The sequence below is a fragment of the Rana temporaria genome, chromosome 6 (genome assembly GCF_905171775.1).
Source record: "Rana temporaria chromosome 6, aRanTem1.1, whole genome shotgun sequence".
NCBI lineage: Eukaryota > Metazoa > Chordata > Amphibia > Anura > Ranidae > Rana > Rana temporaria.
The window spans coordinates 167,999,468-168,019,562 of record NC_053494.1 but is presented as its reverse complement, the minus strand read 5'-3'; the positions used below and the strand labels follow the sequence as shown (position 1 = coordinate 168,019,562).

The 20,095-nt window shown below is 42.1% G+C and overlaps 1 protein-coding gene across 1 annotated transcript in view; it reads left to right on the top strand.

The window, feature by feature from the left end:
* Window positions 1–14,787, top strand: part of GORASP2 (golgi reassembly stacking protein 2) — a 36,050-nt gene extending 21,263 nt beyond the window's left edge. The window contains exons 8-10 of the mRNA XM_040357770.1: window positions 5,845–5,928; window positions 8,532–8,639; window positions 14,046–14,787. Coding sequence (XP_040213704.1) covers window positions 5,845–5,928; window positions 8,532–8,639; window positions 14,046–14,305 — 452 coding nt within the window. The 3' untranslated portion in view covers window positions 14,306–14,787. The remainder of the gene's footprint in view (window positions 1–5,844; window positions 5,929–8,531; window positions 8,640–14,045) is intronic.
* The last annotated feature ends 5,308 nt before the right edge of the window (window positions 14,788–20,095 follow it).

Genomic DNA, 20,095 nt, shown 5'->3' with positions numbered 1-20,095 from the left:
AATATATATGTTTTACTTGCTGCATATCCCAAATTTTTTTAAATTAATTTCTTTAGGCCAAAATATTCTACATATTTTTTGTAAAGAAAAAAAATCCCAGCAGGAGTATATTGATTGGTTTGCGCAAAAGTTATAGCGTCTACAAACTATGGAGTAGATTTTAGAAATTGTACCCTTTTTTTTTTTTTTTTTTTTTTTTTTTTTTTTTGTAGGATTGTGACGATCAAATCTGACCCCAAGTGACAGTTTTTGAGGACCTGTGACACCAATACAGTGATCAGTGCTAGAAATGCACTGTTCACTGTATAAATGACACTGGCAGGGAAGGGGTTAACATCAGGGGCGAGCAAAGGGTTAACTGTTTCCTGCTAGTGTTCTTTTTTAACTGTTTTGGGGGTGGACTGACAGGAAGAACACTGTTCGCTGTTCCTGATTACTAGGAAGAACAGGGATCTGCCCCGTTTACATAGGCAGATCCCCATTCTGCGCCTCTGTGGAGTGATCGTGGGTGGTACCACAAATGGTAAAAAAGACATAAGACATTCTAGGGGTCTATCCCCTAAAAAGCCTGAGTGATTTTTTTTTTTTTCCTACACATACTAACGAAAACATTACAAACACCACTGAAGGTAGTTTCCTTACCGTGTGTAATATCATATACATGTAGTAATGGTGGACTAAAAATCCAAAATAGGTTACAACAGGGAATAACTCATCCTGGCCCAGGGCTTTTCTCCTCTATTGATTTCTTCAAAGGGTTCAAGGGATATATGTGGTTTGGAACAAAATTGATATAAGTACATTTAGCGATGTCAGGAGTGATGCATATACAGGGAGTGCAGAATTATTAGGCAAGTTGTATTTTTGAGGATTAATTTTATTATTGAACAACAACCATGTTCTCAATGAACCCAAAAAACTCATTAATATCAAAGCTGAATATTTTTGGAAGTAGTTTTTAGTTTGTTTTTAGTTTTAGCTATTTTAGGGGGATATCTGTGTGTGCAGGTGACTATTACTGTGCATAATTATTAGGCAACTTAACAAAAAAAAAAATATATACCCATTTCAATTATCTATTTTTACCAGTGAAACCAATATAACATCTCAACATTCACAAATATATATTTCTGACATTCAAAAACAAAACAAAAACAAATCAGTGACCAATATAGCCACCTTTCTTTGCAAGGACACTCAAAAGCCTGCCATCCATGGATTCTGTCAGTGTTTTGATCTGTTCACCATCAACATTGCGTGCAGCAGCAACCACAGCCTCCCAGACACTGTTCAGAGAGGTGTACTGTTTTCCCTCCTTGTAAATCTCACATTTGATGATGGACCACAGGTTCTCAATGGGGTTCAGATCAGGTGAACAAGGAGGCCATGTCATTAGTTTTTCTTATTTTATACCCTTTCTTGCCAGCCACGCTGTGGAGTACTTGGACGCGTGTGATGGAGCATTGTCCTGCATGAAAATCATGTTTTTCTTGAAGGATGCAGACTTCTTCCTGTACCACTGCTTGAAGAAGGTGTCTTCCAGAAACTGGCAGTAGGACTGGGAGTTGAGCTCGACTCCATCCTCAACCCGAAAAGGCCCCACAAGCTCATCTTTGATGATACCAGCCCAAACCAGTACTCCACCTCCACCTTGCTGGCGTCTGAGTCGGACTGGAGCTCTCTGCCCTTTACCAATCCAGCCACGGGCCCATCCATCTGGCCCATCAAGACTCACTCTCATTTCATCAGTCCATAAAACCTTAGAAAAATCAGTCTTGAGATATTTCTTGGCCCAGTCTTGACGTTTCAGCTTGTGTGTCTTGTTCAGTGGTGGTCGTCTTTCAGCCTTTCTTACCTTGGCCATGTCTCTGAGTATTGCACACCTTGTGCTTTTGGGCACTCCAGTGATGTTGCAGCTCTGAAATATGGCCAAACTGGTGGCAAGTGGCATCTTGTCAGCTGCACGCTTGACTTTTCTCAGTTCATGGGCAGTTATTTTGCGCCTTGGTTTTTCCACACGTTTCTTGCGACCCTGTTGACTAGTTTGAATGAAACGCTTGATTGTTCGATGATCACGCTTCAGAAGCTTTGCAATTTTAAGAGTGCTGCATCCCTCTGCAAGATATCTCGCTATTTTTGACTTTTCTGAGCCTGTCAAGTCCTTCTTTTGACCCATTTTGCCAAAGGAAAGGAAGTTGACTAATAATTCTGCACACCTGATATAGGGTGTTGATGTCATTAGACCACACACCTTCTCATTACAGAGATGCACATCACCTAATATGCTTAATTGGTAGTAGGCTTTCGAGCCTATACAGCTTGGAGTAAGACAACATGCATAAAGAGGATGATGTGGTCAAAATACTCATTTGCCTAATAATTCTGCACTCCCTGTATTCCTCACACTGATGCTGGTCGGAGATGCTGGAAAAAAAATGCGCAAAGACAGACACGTGGGCAAAGTCTAAACCAGCCCTACTTCCAGTCTGCAGACACCAACTCCAGAGATCAGGGAACTGACGCTAGGAATTGTAGACTTGTATGGTCAAGAAGCCCAAAATTTGTGATGTCTCCTAAATGTGCCTGCAAAGAACGGATGCAACACCTCTAGATAACAAATCCCCCTTAGGGTATGTCGGTAGCGTGTGTGTGTGTGTGTGTGTGTGTGTGTGTATATATATATATATATATATATATATATATATTTTTCCATAAACATTAAGCATTTATTTACTTATTGTCCCCCAACCTATAATGTAAGAACAGAACATTTAGCAATGTCAGGAGAGATGCATATACCCCTCACACTGACGCTGGTTGGAGATGGTGGAAAATGCGCAGAAACGGACACGTGTGTGAGGTCAAAAACCAGGCCGCAGACCCCCAACCCCAGAAATTCGCTCAACAGTCAGTGTTGATGGCAAAATTCATCCTGTGGAGCTATTGTGTTCTCCCTGCGAGGGGGGCATGGGAAGCCGTCCCTGCTAGAACACAGTGATTATTACTAGCGGCTATAGCAGCTGGTAACAATCAAATGACAAATCTGGCATCCTGTTCTGAGATTTGAACAGTCTGTGGCCGGCTTTAGTTGGAAAGGTTTTTGTGTTCATTCATTTTAATTACCAATCTTGTATGTAAAAAGTACGAATAGAGCAAATATATAACATGTATATAAAAAGCCGCGCCAGATAATATACACCACAAAAACGGTGTAACAATTAGGATGAACCCAATTGAATGTCTATAACACCCAACAGATGGCAAGATTTGCTAGATGCTCTATAAACACTGTTCATAAAATTGCAGATGGAGACTTCAAAAGATGGTTGATATGTTGAGATAATGACTGATCAGAACTCCAAATCACCAGGTGACATGCATGCAGTCAGTGCCAGCCCTCCGCCTTAAACAAAAGCAGCTTACCAGATAGTAAGCCTTTCACACAGTTTGCTATAGCCCAGCCACGGCCTGGATGAAAGAAAGGACGCAAAGAAGGACGCAATAGCGTGATACCGTCGGATAACAAAATTTAATAAAAACAATATTGTACTTACAGCATCGAAGGTTAAAAACAGCATTATAACGAGAAGATTTTGCAAAAGTCGGCCGGCTTGAAGGAGCCCTCCTCCTTGGCGTGGTGACGTCACTGACGCAGCCTCAGTGACGTCACCACGCCAAGGAGGAGGGCTCCTTCAAGCCGGCCGGCTTTTGCAAAATCTTCTCGTTATATGCTGTTTTTAACCTTCGATGCTGTAAGTACAATATTGTTTTTATTAAATTTTGTTATCTGACGGTATCACGCTATTGCGTCCTTCTTTCATCCATCATTTTTATGCACTGGGGAACCACTGACTGAATCGGTACTATTGGTGAGCCTTATCAGCGGCTGAACTGCTACTCTCTATCATTAACACCGGTGCCTCGGATCTTGTTCAATGACGGATGATTCCAACTAGTGTCCCTGGGTTATAAAGGCCGTGGCTGGGCTATAGCCAACTGTGTGAAAGGCTTACTATCTGGTAAGCTGCTTTTGTTTAAGGTGGAGGGCTGGCACTGACTGCATGCATGTCACCTGGTGATTTGGAGTTCTGATCAGTCATTATCTCAACATATCAACCATCTTTTGAAGTCTCCATCTGCAATTTTATGAACAGTGTTTATAGAGCATCTAGCAAATCTTGCCATCTGTTGGGTGTTATAGACATTCAATTGGGTTCATCCTAATTGTTACACCGTTTTTGTGGTGTATATTATCTGGCGCGGCTTTTTATATTTTTATTTGCTTGTTTTGTATATCACATGCTAGCTGCTGCCTTTAATCTTTTGCTCTGGTAGCGCGGTTTTCTCCTTCCTTCCATATAACATGTATAAAGGCATCAAATTAACAATGTTTATATGGTGTCTCATATTTGAACAATGCAATGTCTGACAGCCTTCTTATCCAGTTTTATTGTGCAAGAAAAAATTAGAAAAGAGAAGTAGCAATGTAAATAGGGTGGAGTATGGAGAAACATGGAATAAGAAAGGTAGGGGCAAGGACTAGGGGAAAGGGTGAGGAGGTTCTATTATGCTCAGACTCGGTAGTGATAGCCTATAATGTTTATCGGAGCTCCAGAGGTCATCTATCAAAGTCTGGATAGTTATCGGGAGACCCACAGTGTCCATATCCTCCTAAATTTAGTTCTTGTACCCAAAGTTTTCACTGTCAAACTTTCCATTACTTATTATACAGGGCAACCTAATTTTTGATAGTGTCCAAGCGCCAGGCCTTCTGTTTCATTTACTAGTGTTTGCTTTGCCGCTGTTAATTTGTGAGTCATAAGTATAGCCATGAATATTATGTAGTAGATACAGGAGGTTACCAAAATGGATTGTATTCTGAAATATGCAGCCAGTACTCCTGTGCATAATGCCGCCATTATTTTTAGCCTTTGATTACTTAAAATGACTGTTGCAGTGAGTTTCAAGTTACATGTTTGGGAAATATTTAATCTTTTGTACAAGTGTGTAAATGCATTAATATTCTTCCACAAAGTAAACCTTTTGCTTTTAGTGGCCCATATCAGCGTTTTTAGACTTGTTGATTTCTCCATGTCATGAAAATGAAGGGGGTGAGTTCTGTAGTCCAGCAGGGGAGAATTAGGAAGGGCTGATGTGACGACACTGCTTGGGATTTAAATGCAAGGTGTAGGAACTCACTACAGGAAGTTAGAAGCTGACTTGATTTCTGACAGGAATTGTCTACATGTGAATTCAGCCCTTCCCCAGACATGCAATGTAAACTTCCATCATGCTACAAAACACTTCATGCACAACTTGGTGAGGAGCTCCAGATTTCAGCTTTGCCACATGGCAGCTGCAAATCTCTCCTTTTTTCCTTCTCTTATTATTGCTGGCCATGATGTGTCTTTTGTAGCTACAAATCTCTGCTTTGCCATTGACTATCATACTAAATGGAACGATTAACTACAGAAGTTAGCAATCTTTCAGAATTATTCAGCAATGTTTGAAGATACTTCAATTGATTTGATATGTGAAATTGTGGGCTAGTCATGACCTACTTTATTTTTTTATTTTTTTTTATTTTATTTTTTTTAAATCTTTTTATTGAGGTTTTTGAAAAATAATAATATACAAAAACAAAGCCTATTGGGCATATCCAGGCTCAAAATGACCTACTTCTTTAACTGAGTGCATCTGAAGTTTTCTGAACCGCAAAAAAACATTTTTGTAATCGTTTTTTCTTTTTTTGTTACCGTCTCGTGTGCATTTCAGAATGGTCTCCACTATACTAATATATGTTTTGTATAGAGCTCACATTGTGTTTTGTTTTCTTCTCCACAGGTTTACCCACAGTTCCCGTATTAACCCCACAAATGAATCATTCCCTCGCCTCTCTTCCTCTAAACCCAGCAGTCTCTTTGCCAGGTAATTTTATGTCGGGCTGCTTTGAAACATTTGATATTACAGAACGTGTGTGTGTGTGTGTGTGTGTGTGTTATGGCAATATACAAAATCGCAATAACCAGATTATGTATTCTGCAGTCTTTAATGCCATCAATAGTGGTGATGTCTTTACGCGGTGTGACAGTTTGTATGGTGTATAGTATGACGTTTTACAATAAGGCGATATAAACGGCAAGTAAAGGCACATTGGGGTAATACAAACAGTGTAGGTAAGAAAGACGCATCTCATCAGGGACTACAGTGTCTCAGTTACATGTATTGGCAAAGATGTGGAAATATTGTTACCTAGGTATGCACAGGGAGGTGAAAATGATGCAGTGTAATAGTGAATAAAGAATGATCTTTGCCATTGATGGCCAACACTTTAAACTTTCACTTTCACAGACATGACTAGGCATGATGGGAATTGTAGTTCCTGAGCAACTCCCACTTGGTCCAGCTAGGTCACAGTAAAGTGGAGTTCCACCCATAAATATAACATTACATCAGTAGTTTTAAAAAAATGTCATTAGTCCTTTTACCGAAATTTTTTTTTTTTTTTTTTAGATGCCTTCAAAGTGTTGTTGCTAGGCAGAATAGTTAATCTTCCCACTTCCTGCACCTAGGTGCTTAATGCTTCCTAACCTACACCGCACAGACTCCTGGGAATGTAGTGGGTGTAACTTTCCAGGAGTCTGTGCACTCCCCAGTCTCAAAGAATCATTTGACTTGGACAGCACAGGTGCTGAAACCTGATCTGACACTGCTTGTGCAGCACTGAGCATGTGCAAGATCTGCAAGTCTGAAATCCAGGAAGTCATACAGTCTGGCTTCATGATGCCCACACTTAAGATGACCCCAGTCAATTTCTATTTTATAAAGTGTCTAAATGCTGTAACAACCTAACAAAACGGACCTTAGTTTACAGACTAACTTTACTAGAATACATTAAGCTTGTGTATTACAGATTACAGGGGTATTTATATTTAGAAAGTGAAATTGTGGCCGGAACTCCGCTGCAATGTAGGGTTTTTCGGATACGGTCAAACAAAGTAAAGTCCTATCTATGTTCATTTAAGAGTTGTATGCAATCCAGGGATCCCAAACCTTAATACATTTAGTATGGGTGTCCTCCAGAATGGAGGTGAGCTTCTCGTACACCATTGTGCCCGTGCCTCACTTCTGTGAAATTGAGGAACGGTTGTTTCCATGCTATAGCCAGGGTTTGCCGAGCAGCCAGGAACACAAACCCCACTAGCTTTCTCTGATTCATAGTGACCCATTGTTTATTAGTGTGCTGCTCAGGCTGGATCACTGTGGGGAGTAGTGTGGGAGATGTCGCGTCCGCTGCAGGAGTTCCAGCAAGGGATGGCGCTCATCCTAGCTCCTGTAGTCACTGGAAGGAAGGAAGGATCTCTGGTGCCGCACATCTTATGGTAATAAGTGAGACAACCCCAGCCTGGGCTCCCGCCAGGCCATGTCCCAACACGTTTGCTTCCCCCCAAGGAGCTGAGTAATGGGGGGATCCCAAGCTGAGGTTGTCTCTTATTTTCACCATAGGACTCCATGGCTGTGTGGCACCAGGGCTCTTTCCTCTATTCCTTCCTTTTTCACTGATCCTAGTTAGTGATGCAACAGGGCTTCCCAGGGGTTGCAGGCTAAAGTGAAGTGAAAAACTGATCTGATCATGGTTTATACCAGAGGTCCTCAAACTACAGCCCTTCAGTTGTTCAGGAACTACAATTCCCATCATGCCTAGTCATGTCTGTGAATGTCAGTTTCACAATGCCTCATGGGAGGTGTAGTTCCGCAACAGCTGGAGGGCTATAGTTTGAAGATCCGTGGTTTATACCCATGTCCAAAACCGAATGGCCTTGGGACAGGACCACCAATTGTAAAATGGAGTGCCTGACTCTCTGCAGCCTCGGGAACACATGGGGGACACTGATGGGATGAACTTGGACACGCCGTCAGGGGGCATATACTACCGGGAAAGCGGTTTGTAAGCATTGTCCAGGGCAAAAAAATTTCTGAGAGCATTTTGAGGAGGCAAGCCAGATTTTGTGGCATGGTCGGGGATCTAGTGTGGGTCAGCCGCCCATTTCATTGTGTAACGAGGTGGACCAGAACTCATCGTGTCGATCAGAGAAGCATATAAATCTAAGACCAGGCCTCTCAAGTTTGGGGTTTTACGACAGCCATTCTCAAATGGAGTGAGATGTTTAGGAGGCCTCTTGTAACATCGGAGCAAATTACGGACATGACAGTAGAATTGAATGTAGAGGAAGAACTCAGGTGGTAGTTTGCCAATGCTCTTGCAGGTATTGAAAGGACTTTACCCCATCCAAGGCAAGGAGTTGGTATACGTGCTGAAGTCCTCGCCAATGCCACCATCCATTCTAGTTCATGTTGAATACTCAATCGTGTGAATATGAAATAAGTAAATGGGAATTTAGTTTTTACATTGTGTAAATATTTACTTCAATTATCCCAATTTGTTGTGTGGAGATTATAAATTGCCACCTAATGTGTGATCAGACTGTGAATGTGTTGTAATGATCTGCTGGGTCTTCTCTTCTCTCCAGGTCTCATGCCATTATCCACTGGACTCCCCACATTACAGAATCTCCCCAGTCTGAACATGCCCGCTCCCCACCTCATCCCACGGCCGGGACTTCCAGACTTGACACACAGTATGTTTATTGCCTTTCAACTTGACTTTTTATATTTATTATTACTTCTGTAAGCAGCACATATTAATGGTGGGATTTGTTTGTTTTTTTCTTTTGTCACTATAGTCCTGTTTGCTCTCATTTTTTTTTTTTCCCATATGTCTCGCAATCTGCTTCTAAAAGGGTTCCTGTTATAAGGGATGTTATGTGTTCTCTGTTCTGGCTGTGCGGGAGATTGCTAGGACACATCTCTGGGACTGGGCAGGTCTTTGTATGTGACGCTGCACAATTTCACAGGAGTTGGAAAGCATCATCTACAGCAGTGGTTCTCAACCTTCTAGTGCTGTGACCCCCTTGATAACATATCCCAAGTTGTGGGGACCCCTAACGGTAAAATAATTTTTGTAGCGTGGGTTGTCAGCACCCAAGGCAAGACAAGTCATTTGCGCACCTAACCCACAGACATTTAGCGCTACCTGAGTCCTTTTTATTGGCAACTATAATCACAGGTAGTGTTACTCGCTGTGTCTCCGGCTTCACCGTGTCTCTGACTTGGTGGTGTCTCGTAGCAGTGGCACCTATGCCGAAATCAGGAGATAGGGTCTCCTCCAGCCCCTCCCACTTCACTTTCCTCACCAGTCAGCTGACCTCTAGTCTTTGTCCCCCAGCCATGCCGTGAACTGAAATAGCACCTGTGAAGAGGCTGAGTGGGCACCCGCGGGCTCTAAGAACAGCCCATTTGGGCAGCCGCAGGATCCAAGGATAGCCCGGCTGGGAGAGTGGGTGCAGGCTTCAGGAACAGCCCAGGATTTGGTGACCCCTGGCAAATCATTATTCGACCCACCAGGGGGTCCCGACCCCCAGGTTGAGAACCACTGATCTACAGAACAAAATTTATCCATTCAAAGAAGACCTTACATATATGTTTGGCTTCACATGCTGCAGCTCCCTTGTATACAAAGCTGGATCCTTGCCCCATTATTGTTTGTGTTGCTTGCCATTCTAAAATCCATTCCAGCAGGGAAAATGGCCATCATACAGCCCCATAGCTAACTTAAGGGGTTGTAAAGGTAAAAAAAAAAAATGTCTTAAAAAGCTTCCTTTACCTTGGTGCAGTCCTCCTTCACTTACCTCATCCTTCCATTTTGCTTTTAAATGTCCTTATTTCTTCTGAGAAATCCTCACTTCCTGTTCTTCTGTCTGTAACTCCACACAGTAATGCAAGGCTTTCTCCCTGGTGTGGAGTGTCGTGCTCCCCCCCCCCCCTCCCCTGGACTACAGGAGAGTCAGGATGCCCACTAACACACAGCTCCTTTCTCTCTGCAACGTAGAGAGCGTCCTGACTCTCCTGTAGTCCAAGGGAGGGAGCGAGCACGACACTCCACACCAGGGAGAAAGCCTTGCATTACTGTGTGGAGTTACAGACAGAAGAACAGGAAGTGAGGATTTTTTCAGAAGAAATAAGGACTTTTAAAAGCAAAATGGAAGGATGAGGTAAGTGAAGGAGGACTGCACTAAGGTAAAGGAAGCTATTTAGGGAAACTTTTTTTTTACCTTTTACAGCCCCTTTAAGCATCAAATGGTCCTGCAGGTAAATTTTGACCTGAAGCCCAGAGAGCAGAGGGAACCTCTATCCAAAAGATTGAGAATTTCTAAACTCTAAAAAAATAATGTATTATTATTATCTTAATGCATAGGATGCATAAAGGTAAAAAAAAAAAATCTTGAGCCATGTACATTAACTTTAAAAAGAACATGTCGGGGTTAATAAAGTGGTTTGTTTTATTTTTTTTATATTGGATACTGTTTAATGAGTTTCATTATTTGAAACACGCACAACTTTTTTTCATGACAACTTGCAACTAAACTCCTATTTTTATTTATTTTTGGCCCCTTTCACACTACTGCGACTTCAAATTTGCACGATTTCAGTTAATGCCTGTTTAAGTGGCATCAAAATCTGACCAAAGTAGTGCAGGGACTACTTTGAAGTCGTACTAATATGATTGGTTGTCATTGAAAATTTTGGGGAAACGACTTGTCATGCTACTTTGCCATCACAAGTCGTATAAGTGTGAAAGGGGCCTTGGTATGCAGTGACATATCCTTGGTGCTTTTGGGATAAAGGCCTTAACCTTTTATGCAATCAGGATTTTGTTCTTGACCACTGAATTTGTTTTTCTTACTGGATCCTGGGCATGTTGTTGCAATGTCAGAGTTTAAATTGTAATGTCTCTATCTCTTGTATGCACATATGGCTGCTCTAGTGTACATATGTAATGTTGTACATGGATGTAGGCCTAAAATGATACAAATAAGGGGTTTAAAACAAAGCAGCTTGGACAGTATACGTAACAGCAGACTCTATGTCCCTACCTGCCACAGCTTTGACATCTGAGTGGTATTGAGCACTCACTTCTGTCCCTGCACAATCCTAATGGTTCATCACTACAGTGGACTGCCTCACTGACCAACAGGAATGTACAGATGGCAGTTTTACCTGGAATTCAGGCATAACGAGTTGCTTTTAAAGAGAAGCATGGCCAAAGCTCTTTTCAGTCAGACTTCTCTTGTGGGTCCAAGGAGTGCCCAGAGTTGGCTTATAGCAGACTATAGTCCACTTTCAACTGACGTCGCAGAGCTCTGGAAGGACCCTGTCAATATTGTCTGACATCCTGGCTCTGGCTGTCAACTTGCAACTGGACACCAAAGTCTGCCGCGCCTACCCCTGGCCAGTGAGCACTGGAGGGGCAGAGTGGAAAGCGGTGACTGATAGCAGTAATATGATTGCTGCAGCTGTCCCATATTGGCTCCAGGACTGAGAACTGAGCAAAGAGAGGTGTGTGTGTTTTTTTTCCATACTTCTCCTTTTAACACCTATTGATAATAATTAGAGCATGTGATTACTGCATCAGTTTGAGACACTTCTGAGATCAATTAGAATTTATTGACAGGTGGCGCACAGGACCTACAGTTTTTGAAAAAATATAGAGTACACAGACCATAGGATGGACTATGGGTGTACTAAAGTATTGCAGTGCCACGTCCTAAAATATGATAGGAGAGTTTGTTGTTTGAAGAAGGAATGGACTTTCTAGGCACCAATCGTTAACACAGAATAAAATATTTTATTGATGCAATCCCAAAAGTTGATTCAATTACCCACATTACAGTACATATTCATAGAAATACATTAAGAAGACAAATTATCACAAACTATCGTTGTAATAATAAAATAAATCAAAAAGATTATTAAAACCAATACTGGTCCAATAAAGACGTCAACGTTAGTTGATGGCTAATGTAAATATTTGTAGACGTTTTTGCATGAGCTCTACATGTTTCGCAGTGGAATGCTTCTTCAGGAGCTATACATTTTTCATCCATGGTAATGGATAGAATTAAATACGAAGTCCGGTAGGAGGTGCTGGATATGATAGTAAGATGTTCAGATTTTACAAACGGTCCTGATGGAGGTACGGCTAATGGGTCAATCCAAATATATACACCACGGCAGGTAACAAGCTGGTCAGGTTCATAGATAAGTATGATATTGCAGACCACAAGCTGCATATACAGTGAGGAAAATAAGTATTTGAACACCCTGCTATTTTGCAAGTTCTCCCACTTGGAAATCATGGAGGGGTCTGAAATTGTTATCGTAGGTGCATGTCCACTGTGAGAGACATAATCAAAAAAAAAATCCAGAAATCACAATGTATGATTTTTTTAACTATTTATTTGTATGATACAGCTGCAAATAAGTATTTGAACACCTGAGAAAATCAATGTTAATATTTGGTACAGTAGCCTTTGTTTGCAATTACAGAGGTCAAACGTTTCTTGTAGTTTTTCACCAGGTTTGCACACACTGGAGGAGGGATTTTGGCCCACTCCTCCACACAGATCTTCTCTAGATCAGTCAGGTTTCTGGGCTGTCGCTGAGAAACACGGAGTTTGAGCTCCCTCCAAAAATTCTCTATTGGGTTTAGGTCTGGAGACTGGCTAGGCCACGCCAGAACCTTGATATGCTTCTTACAGAGCCACTCCTTGGTTATCCTGGCTGTGTGCTTCGGGTCATTGTCATGTTGGAAGACCCAGCCTCGACCCATCTTCAAAGCTCTAACTGAGGGAAGGAGGTTGTTGCCCAAAATCTCGCAATACATGGCCCCGGTCATCCTCTCCTTAATACAGTGCAGTCGCCCTGTCCCATGTGCAGAAAAACACCCCCAAAGCATGATGCTACCACCCCCATGCTTCACAGTAGGGATGGTGTTCTTGGGATGGTACTCATCATTCTTCTTCCTCCAAACACGGTTAGTGGAATTATGACCAAAAAGTTCTATTTTGGTCTCATCTGACCACATGACTTTCTCCCATGACTCCTCTGGATCATCCAAATGGTCATTGGCAAACTTAAGACGGGCCTTGACATGTGCTGGTTTAAGCAGGGGAACCTTCCGTGCCATGCATGATTTCAAACCATGACGTCTTAGTGTATTACCAACAGTAACCTTGGAAACGGTGGTCCCAGCTCTTTTCAGGTCATTGACCAGCTCCTCCCGTGTAGTCCTGGGCTGATTTCTCACCTTTCTTAGGATCATTGAGACCCCACGAGGTGAGATTTTGCATGGAGCCCCAGTCCGAGGGAGATTGACAGTCATGTTTAGCTTCTTCCATTTTCTAATGATTGCTCCAACAGTGGACCTTTTTTCACCAAGCTGCTTTGCAATTTCCCCGTAGCCCTTTCCAGCCTTGTGGAGGTGTACAATTTTGTCTCTAGTGTCTTTGGACAGCTCTTTGGTCTTGGCCATGTTAGTAGTTGGATTCTTACTGATTGTATGGGGTGGACAGGTGTCTTTATGCAGCTAATGACCTCAAACAGGTGCATCTAATTTAGGATAATAAATGGAGTGGAGGTGGACATTTTAAAGGCAGACTAACAGGTCTTTGAGGGTCAGAATTCTAGCTGATAGACAGGTGTTCAAATACTTATTTGCAGCTGTATCATACAAATAAATAGTTAAAAAATCATAAATTGTGATTTCTGGAATTTTTTTTTTTTATTATGTCTCTCACAGTGGACATGCACCTACGATGACAATTTCAGACCCCTCCATGATTTCCAAGTGGGAGAACTTGCAAAATAGCAGGGTGTTCAAATACTTATTTTCCTCACTGTATATGGATGAGGGAGACTAGTCCCATAGGAGTGGGGAAGTAAATTCCGAACAAGTGGGAGACCAGGAGGTGTTTAGAAGGCTGCAGTGTGGTGGAGGGATATCAGCCGGACCGTTGTGCGTCGACCGCACCGTTAGCGTTGGGGAGATAGCCTCCTTCAGTCTGTGTCTAGAGCAAAATGACTAAATTGGGATTTGGATGCCCTGTAAATGTAAATAATTTAAGAAATGTATTTTCTCTTCACAGTGTCCCATTTGCCAGCCCTTGGCCAACTGCCACCACTGAACCTGGCAGGTCTGCCTCCCCTCTCTATAAACCCTCAGTTCTCTGCATTTCCCCTGGCACCTCTCTCTGGTGATCTTGCCCCATCCCTGCTGGACCACATCTCTGCACCCCTCACAGAAAACTTCACATCTACGGGTGAAGAGCTGGGCATTGCGGACCTTCCGCCAACGGAGAAAGTTACTGTCAGCAGCACAGAAGCAACAGTTACAGAGTCTTCATAACAAGGATCCGGGCTGGCTTAGTGTATTTATTCAGCCGCACAATGTGTTTCCAGATGCAAACAGTCATTACTTTCATACTAGTTTGTACCTATTTAGGAGATCTGTAAATAAAGAGAAGAGAAATTTAGGTATGAAGAAGTAAGGTGACTGAAGGTGAAAATTACAGGTGGGAGAATTGCCAAACTTCGGCACAGATGTAAATTATTTTAGAGTTAACAAGTTACCAGAAGGCATCTTAAATAAAGGGTTACGGCACGTGCACTCTAAATATGTGTATGGTTTCTGTGTCACCCACCCTGCAGGGCAGCGATTCACTGCTATCTATTGCTGTAAGCCAGTACTATGGAGAAGCTGCGTTACTCTGAGAGCTATCTGTACATGACGTGTAAGAGAAGAGCTATCTATAAATGTTACCATTTTAAACGAAAGCGTTAAAGAGCTGCGATATAAATACAGCAATAAATTACTGGAATTTTACACTATTTTTCGCTTGCTGTCTTTGCAATCTTTTATTTATTATTTTGATGCATACCTAACACTTTCACTAAATGCATATTCAGTCAGACTTTGTACTAACAACCTCCCTTTCTCAGTCTCGCCTTCTGTATCTAGCAGTGTATTTAAAATATACTTTGCAGACCAACTGGAATCAAAGTTGTACCCTGGGGTACTCGGCAAGCTCACAGACTGGTCAAATGCTAGCAGGCTTTGTGGAGCTTCAGCACTACCTGAAGCTTGTTAAAAAGCTTTCAGAATCCTGCGAACAGCCTGTTTTTAAAATAACAGCTCTCTGGTTCCGGGAGGATGTGGTATGTCTTCCCATGAGGGTGCGCAGCAGAGCAATCTGTGACCTATGTGCCCAGTCAGACACAGCAAACCACCGATCATGGTATCGGGCTGATGTGAGCAGCCCTGTTACCAATCTGTTTACAGTCGTAAACAAGGCTGCCATTCATGTCTTGCTTACTACTGTGTGATCTCTAATTGGTCACTGCGATCACATGGTACCAGGGTCAATTAAAGTGGCCATGTACCATGTGATATCCGTGACCAGTCACAGTAGTAGTAATTACTGTAATAAGTAATCGGTGTAAAAAAAATCCTGATCACCCCCCACCCCTCCAGAGTAGTACAGTGTCACTGTATTGGCACTGCTCTGGTGACAAAAGGAAGAAAAAAAAAAAGCATTGTGAATTGATCATGTACAATGGCTGGCTGCTCTGATATCACTGTATGTCAGTCCTGCCAGACATTATTTCTAATCGCCACCACAGCAGTACAATGTTACCAGACCAGTGCTGCCAGTCCCTTATCACTACTGCCCACTCGGTGTCCCTAATCACCATCGCACCAGTCATATTGTCCCTGATCATTGCCACACCTGTGCATCGTTGCCTCCGCCTGCACTAGCCCAGGCCTGTTTGTTGTCCTCATTGCCTGCTGGACCAATCCTTTGCCTTTTTTTTACCCCATGTCTTTGCCTGTGACCTGAACTGATTCATCTGCACATACTGCGGACTATTTTCTTGCGAGACACCAGGCCAGTGAATATGGCATTCCTGGGGGCCTAGGCTTGCTTAGCTTGTAGGAATTGGGACTGCTGTAGGTTACACCACACTATGTCCCCTGACCACTCGTATAGAGGTGACCATTACAGTACATTGGTTTTGAAACAATTGTTTGATTTTGTCCGGTACATAATCGGTCCAGACAGTAAAAAAACTGACAGTAGCAGAATCAATTTTGGTTATAATTCTAAGTATGCCTATGCTGCGTGTGAGAAATATTAAATTGACAGCTTTGTGGAAACATTTTATGTATCTTTTTTTTTTTCTACACTTTCCCAAAACTTTTGTGGCAATAATATGTCTTCAAAATACTAACCATGCCTCCTAAAAAAAAAAAAATACCTTGGGGTGTTTTACTCTCCAAAATGTACTCCTTGTATGGTTATTTCTACTGTCCTGGTGCTCCAGGGCCTCCAGAAATGTGATAGGTAGTCAGGCAGTAGCGTAAATTAGGTGTAGTTAATTCTTCTTAAGGCTGGATTCACACCTGTGCATTTTGCAGATTTTTCACTACAGAACGTGATCCATAGGAAACCATGTTAAATGGACTGCAGTGCAAATCTGCAAAATGCAAAAACAGTAAAACTGCATAGGTGTGAATTCTACCTAAAGGCCAAAAAGGTGCTCTTTGGATTTTGGGCCCCTCTGTGCATATAGGCTGCGAAAAAGACACGCATGTGGTATCCCCATACGTGGTAGGCAAAGCAAAATGTGTTTTGGGGTGTGATTTCTAAGTATGCTTATACTGTGTGTGTGGGAAATAACGTGTTAAAATGGTGACTGTGAAAAATAAAAAATACATTTTATTTAATTTCCTTATTTTCCAAAAAATTACAACTTCAAAAAAATGCACCATGCTTCCTACTAAGTACCTTGAATGGTCTACGTTCTCTCAACGGGTCATTTGGGGGGCATTTTATACTGTCCCAGCATTTTAGGACCTGTAGAAATGAGGCAGTCAGATCAGAATTTTTTTATATATATATATATATATATATATATATATATATATATATACACACACATATATATACACACACATATATATATACATACATACACACACACACACACACACACACACACACACACACACACACACACACACACACACACACACACACACATACATACACATACACATACACATACACATACACACACACACACACACACACACACACACACACACACACACACACACACACATACACATACACACACACACACACACACACACACACACACACACACACACACACACACACACACATACACATACACATACACATACACATACACATACACATACACATACACATACACATACACACACACACACACACACATACATACATACATACATACGCTAGATCAGGGTTTCTCAACTCCAGTCCTCGAGGCGCCCCAACAGGTCATGTTTTCAGGATTTCCATTTTTTTGCACAGGTGATTTGATCAGTTTCACTGCCTTAGTAATTACCACAGCCATTTCATCTCAGGGAAATCCTGAAAACATGACCTGTTGGGGCGCCTCGAGGACTGGAGTTGAGAAACACTGCGCTAGATTGTAGACTCTATAACTTTCACACAGACAGATATTGATTTGGGTTATTTTTACCAAAGAAATGTAGCATATAATTTTGAAAATGTCTTAAAAAAAAAAAAAAATATGTAATTTGGTTACATTGTCATTTGTAGTGTAACAGTGCTGAAATCTGAAAATTGGCCTGGGTAGGAAGTGATTATAAAACGGAAAAATAACAAACATCTCTATACAATGGAATTGCACAGAGCTGCCCCAAACCTCTTCTGGGGTCCCCCAATGGCGCTCCTAGCCCCTCTTTCCAGTGCCCCCATAGGAAGCCGTTTCCCATGGGGGCACTTTTGTGTGCACTGTCCCATGCCCCCGCTGCTGCCTCCATTGATTCACACAGCAGGACTCATCGCTGGCTTTGATTGACAGCAACAGGAGCCAATCGTAATCACTATAACTGCAATCAAAGTGTAAAAAAATTACAAATTCCAGATTTTCCTCTCCACCCCAGATTAGTACATTCTGACAGTGAACTACTCTGATGAAAGTGAAGAAATGTTTAAGAAAAACAAAGAAAAAATTTAAAGGATATGTTTACCTTTTGGAACAAGTTGCATGTTCCACCCGTATTTAGGATTTCATATAACATGTTCCAGCAGCTGCAGCCTCTCGATGTGACGGTGAGTGTGGGATCTTCTCCCTGTGCCCACTGTCACTAGTAATTGAAAATTATGCAGCCATGCAGGGCTCCACCCTGCGAATACATGAGCTATAAATACTGTCGGCCATTGCGGCTGACAGCTTGTAGTTCTGAATGGCCTGCAAAGTCGCTGATGAGAGGCCTCGTAGTTCATTCACAATCCCTGCAGCTGGTAAACAGTCAGTTTGTATGGGGGTACAGGCTTAAAGCTGCAAGGCTTGTCTGCAGGAGTTTCCTGCAGACAATTTATTATTTTTTCCCAAAAGGTGAAATTATCCTTTTTTTTAATTCTCTTTTTTTTTTTTTAAACCACTTGCCATCCGCCATATAACAAAATGTGGTTTATTTATCCTGATCGAACGTCATATGACATAATCGGGATAGCAAGATGGTGATCAGTGGTGCAGCGTGTCAGTTTGACGCACCACAACTCCGATCTAGGTAAAGTCTCTGACGGAAACTCTTTACCTTGTGATCAACTGTGTCCAATCAGCTGATCACGGTGTAAAGGGGAAAAGCCGTATAGGCTTTTCCTCACGCTACTCGTGTCCGATTGGCTGCTCCTCTGATGGGGGGGGGTCTGCGTTTATAATCAGCGCAGCCCCCCGAGGATGCCCACCCAGGAATGCCAATCGGTGCCCTAAATTCATGCTAATCAGTTGGCTTGGACAGGAAGGGGGGAAAGTGCTCTGTTTTGAAGTGGTTAACATACTGTGATGGATTAGTATCCCTGATTGATGACCCTGTACTGCAGTGGTGTCCAAATGTGAAAAATAAATTTAGATTTTTTTTTTTTTTTAAATTAAAGTTACAACTCGCCATGCTTCTTACTAAATACCTCAGACTATCCTGGCTTTTTTTTTTTTTTTTTTTTTTTTCCCAAGTGTCATTGTATTGTGCTCCTTAACCCCTTCCATACAGGGCATTTTCACCCCCTTCCTGCCCAGACCAATTTTTAGTTTTCAGCGCTGTTGCACTTTGAATGACAATTGCGTGGTCATGCAACAGTGTACCCGAACTAAATCTTTGTTTCCCCCCCCCCCCCCCCCACAAATAGAGCTTTCGTTTGGTGGTATTTGATCATCTCTGCGGTTTTTATTTTTTGTGCTATAAACAAAAGAGCGACAATTTAAAAAAACACTATTTTTTTATTTATTTTTATTTAATAAATATCAATTTAAAAAAAAAAAAATTTTCCCTCAGTTTAGGCCGATACGTATTCTTCTACATATTTTTGGTTAAAAAAAAATCGCAATAATTGTATATTGATTGGTTTGTGCACAAGTTATAGCGTCTGCAAAATAGGTGATAGATTTATGGCATTTTTATTTTATAAATTTTTTTTTACTAGTATTGGCGGCGATTTGCGATTTTTATTTTTTTTAAATTTATTTTTTATTGTGACCGTGATATTGCCGCGAACACATCAGACATTTTTGACATGTTTTTGGGACCATTCACATTTATACAGCGATTAATGCTATAAATATGCATTGAGTACTGTGTAAATGTGACTGGCAGGGAAGGGGTTAACCACTAGGGGGTGTTGAAGGGGTTAATATGTTCCCTAAGGTGTGTTCTAACTGTAGGGGGGAGGGGAGGAGACCGATGTGTGTTCCTCTGTACTGGGAACACACATTGGTCTCCTCACCGCTGACAGGAGGTGGATCTGTGTGTTTACACACACACAGATCCACACTCCTGCCGTGATTACCGGCAATCGCGGGCACCCGGCGGCAATCACGGCCGCCGGACACCTGCGAAGGGTCATGAGCGCAGGTGCGCCCTAGATCGCCGGGAACACAGGACGTCATATGACGTCCACCCGGATCGGCGAGGGGTTCCTGCCGCCGTCATTTCCCTATGGCGCGTTATGGAAGGGGTTGTAAAGGTTTGTTTTTTTATTTTCTAAATAGGTTCCTTTAAGCTAATGCATTGTTGGTTCACTTACCCTTTTCCTTTGATTTCCCTTCTAAATGTTTTTCT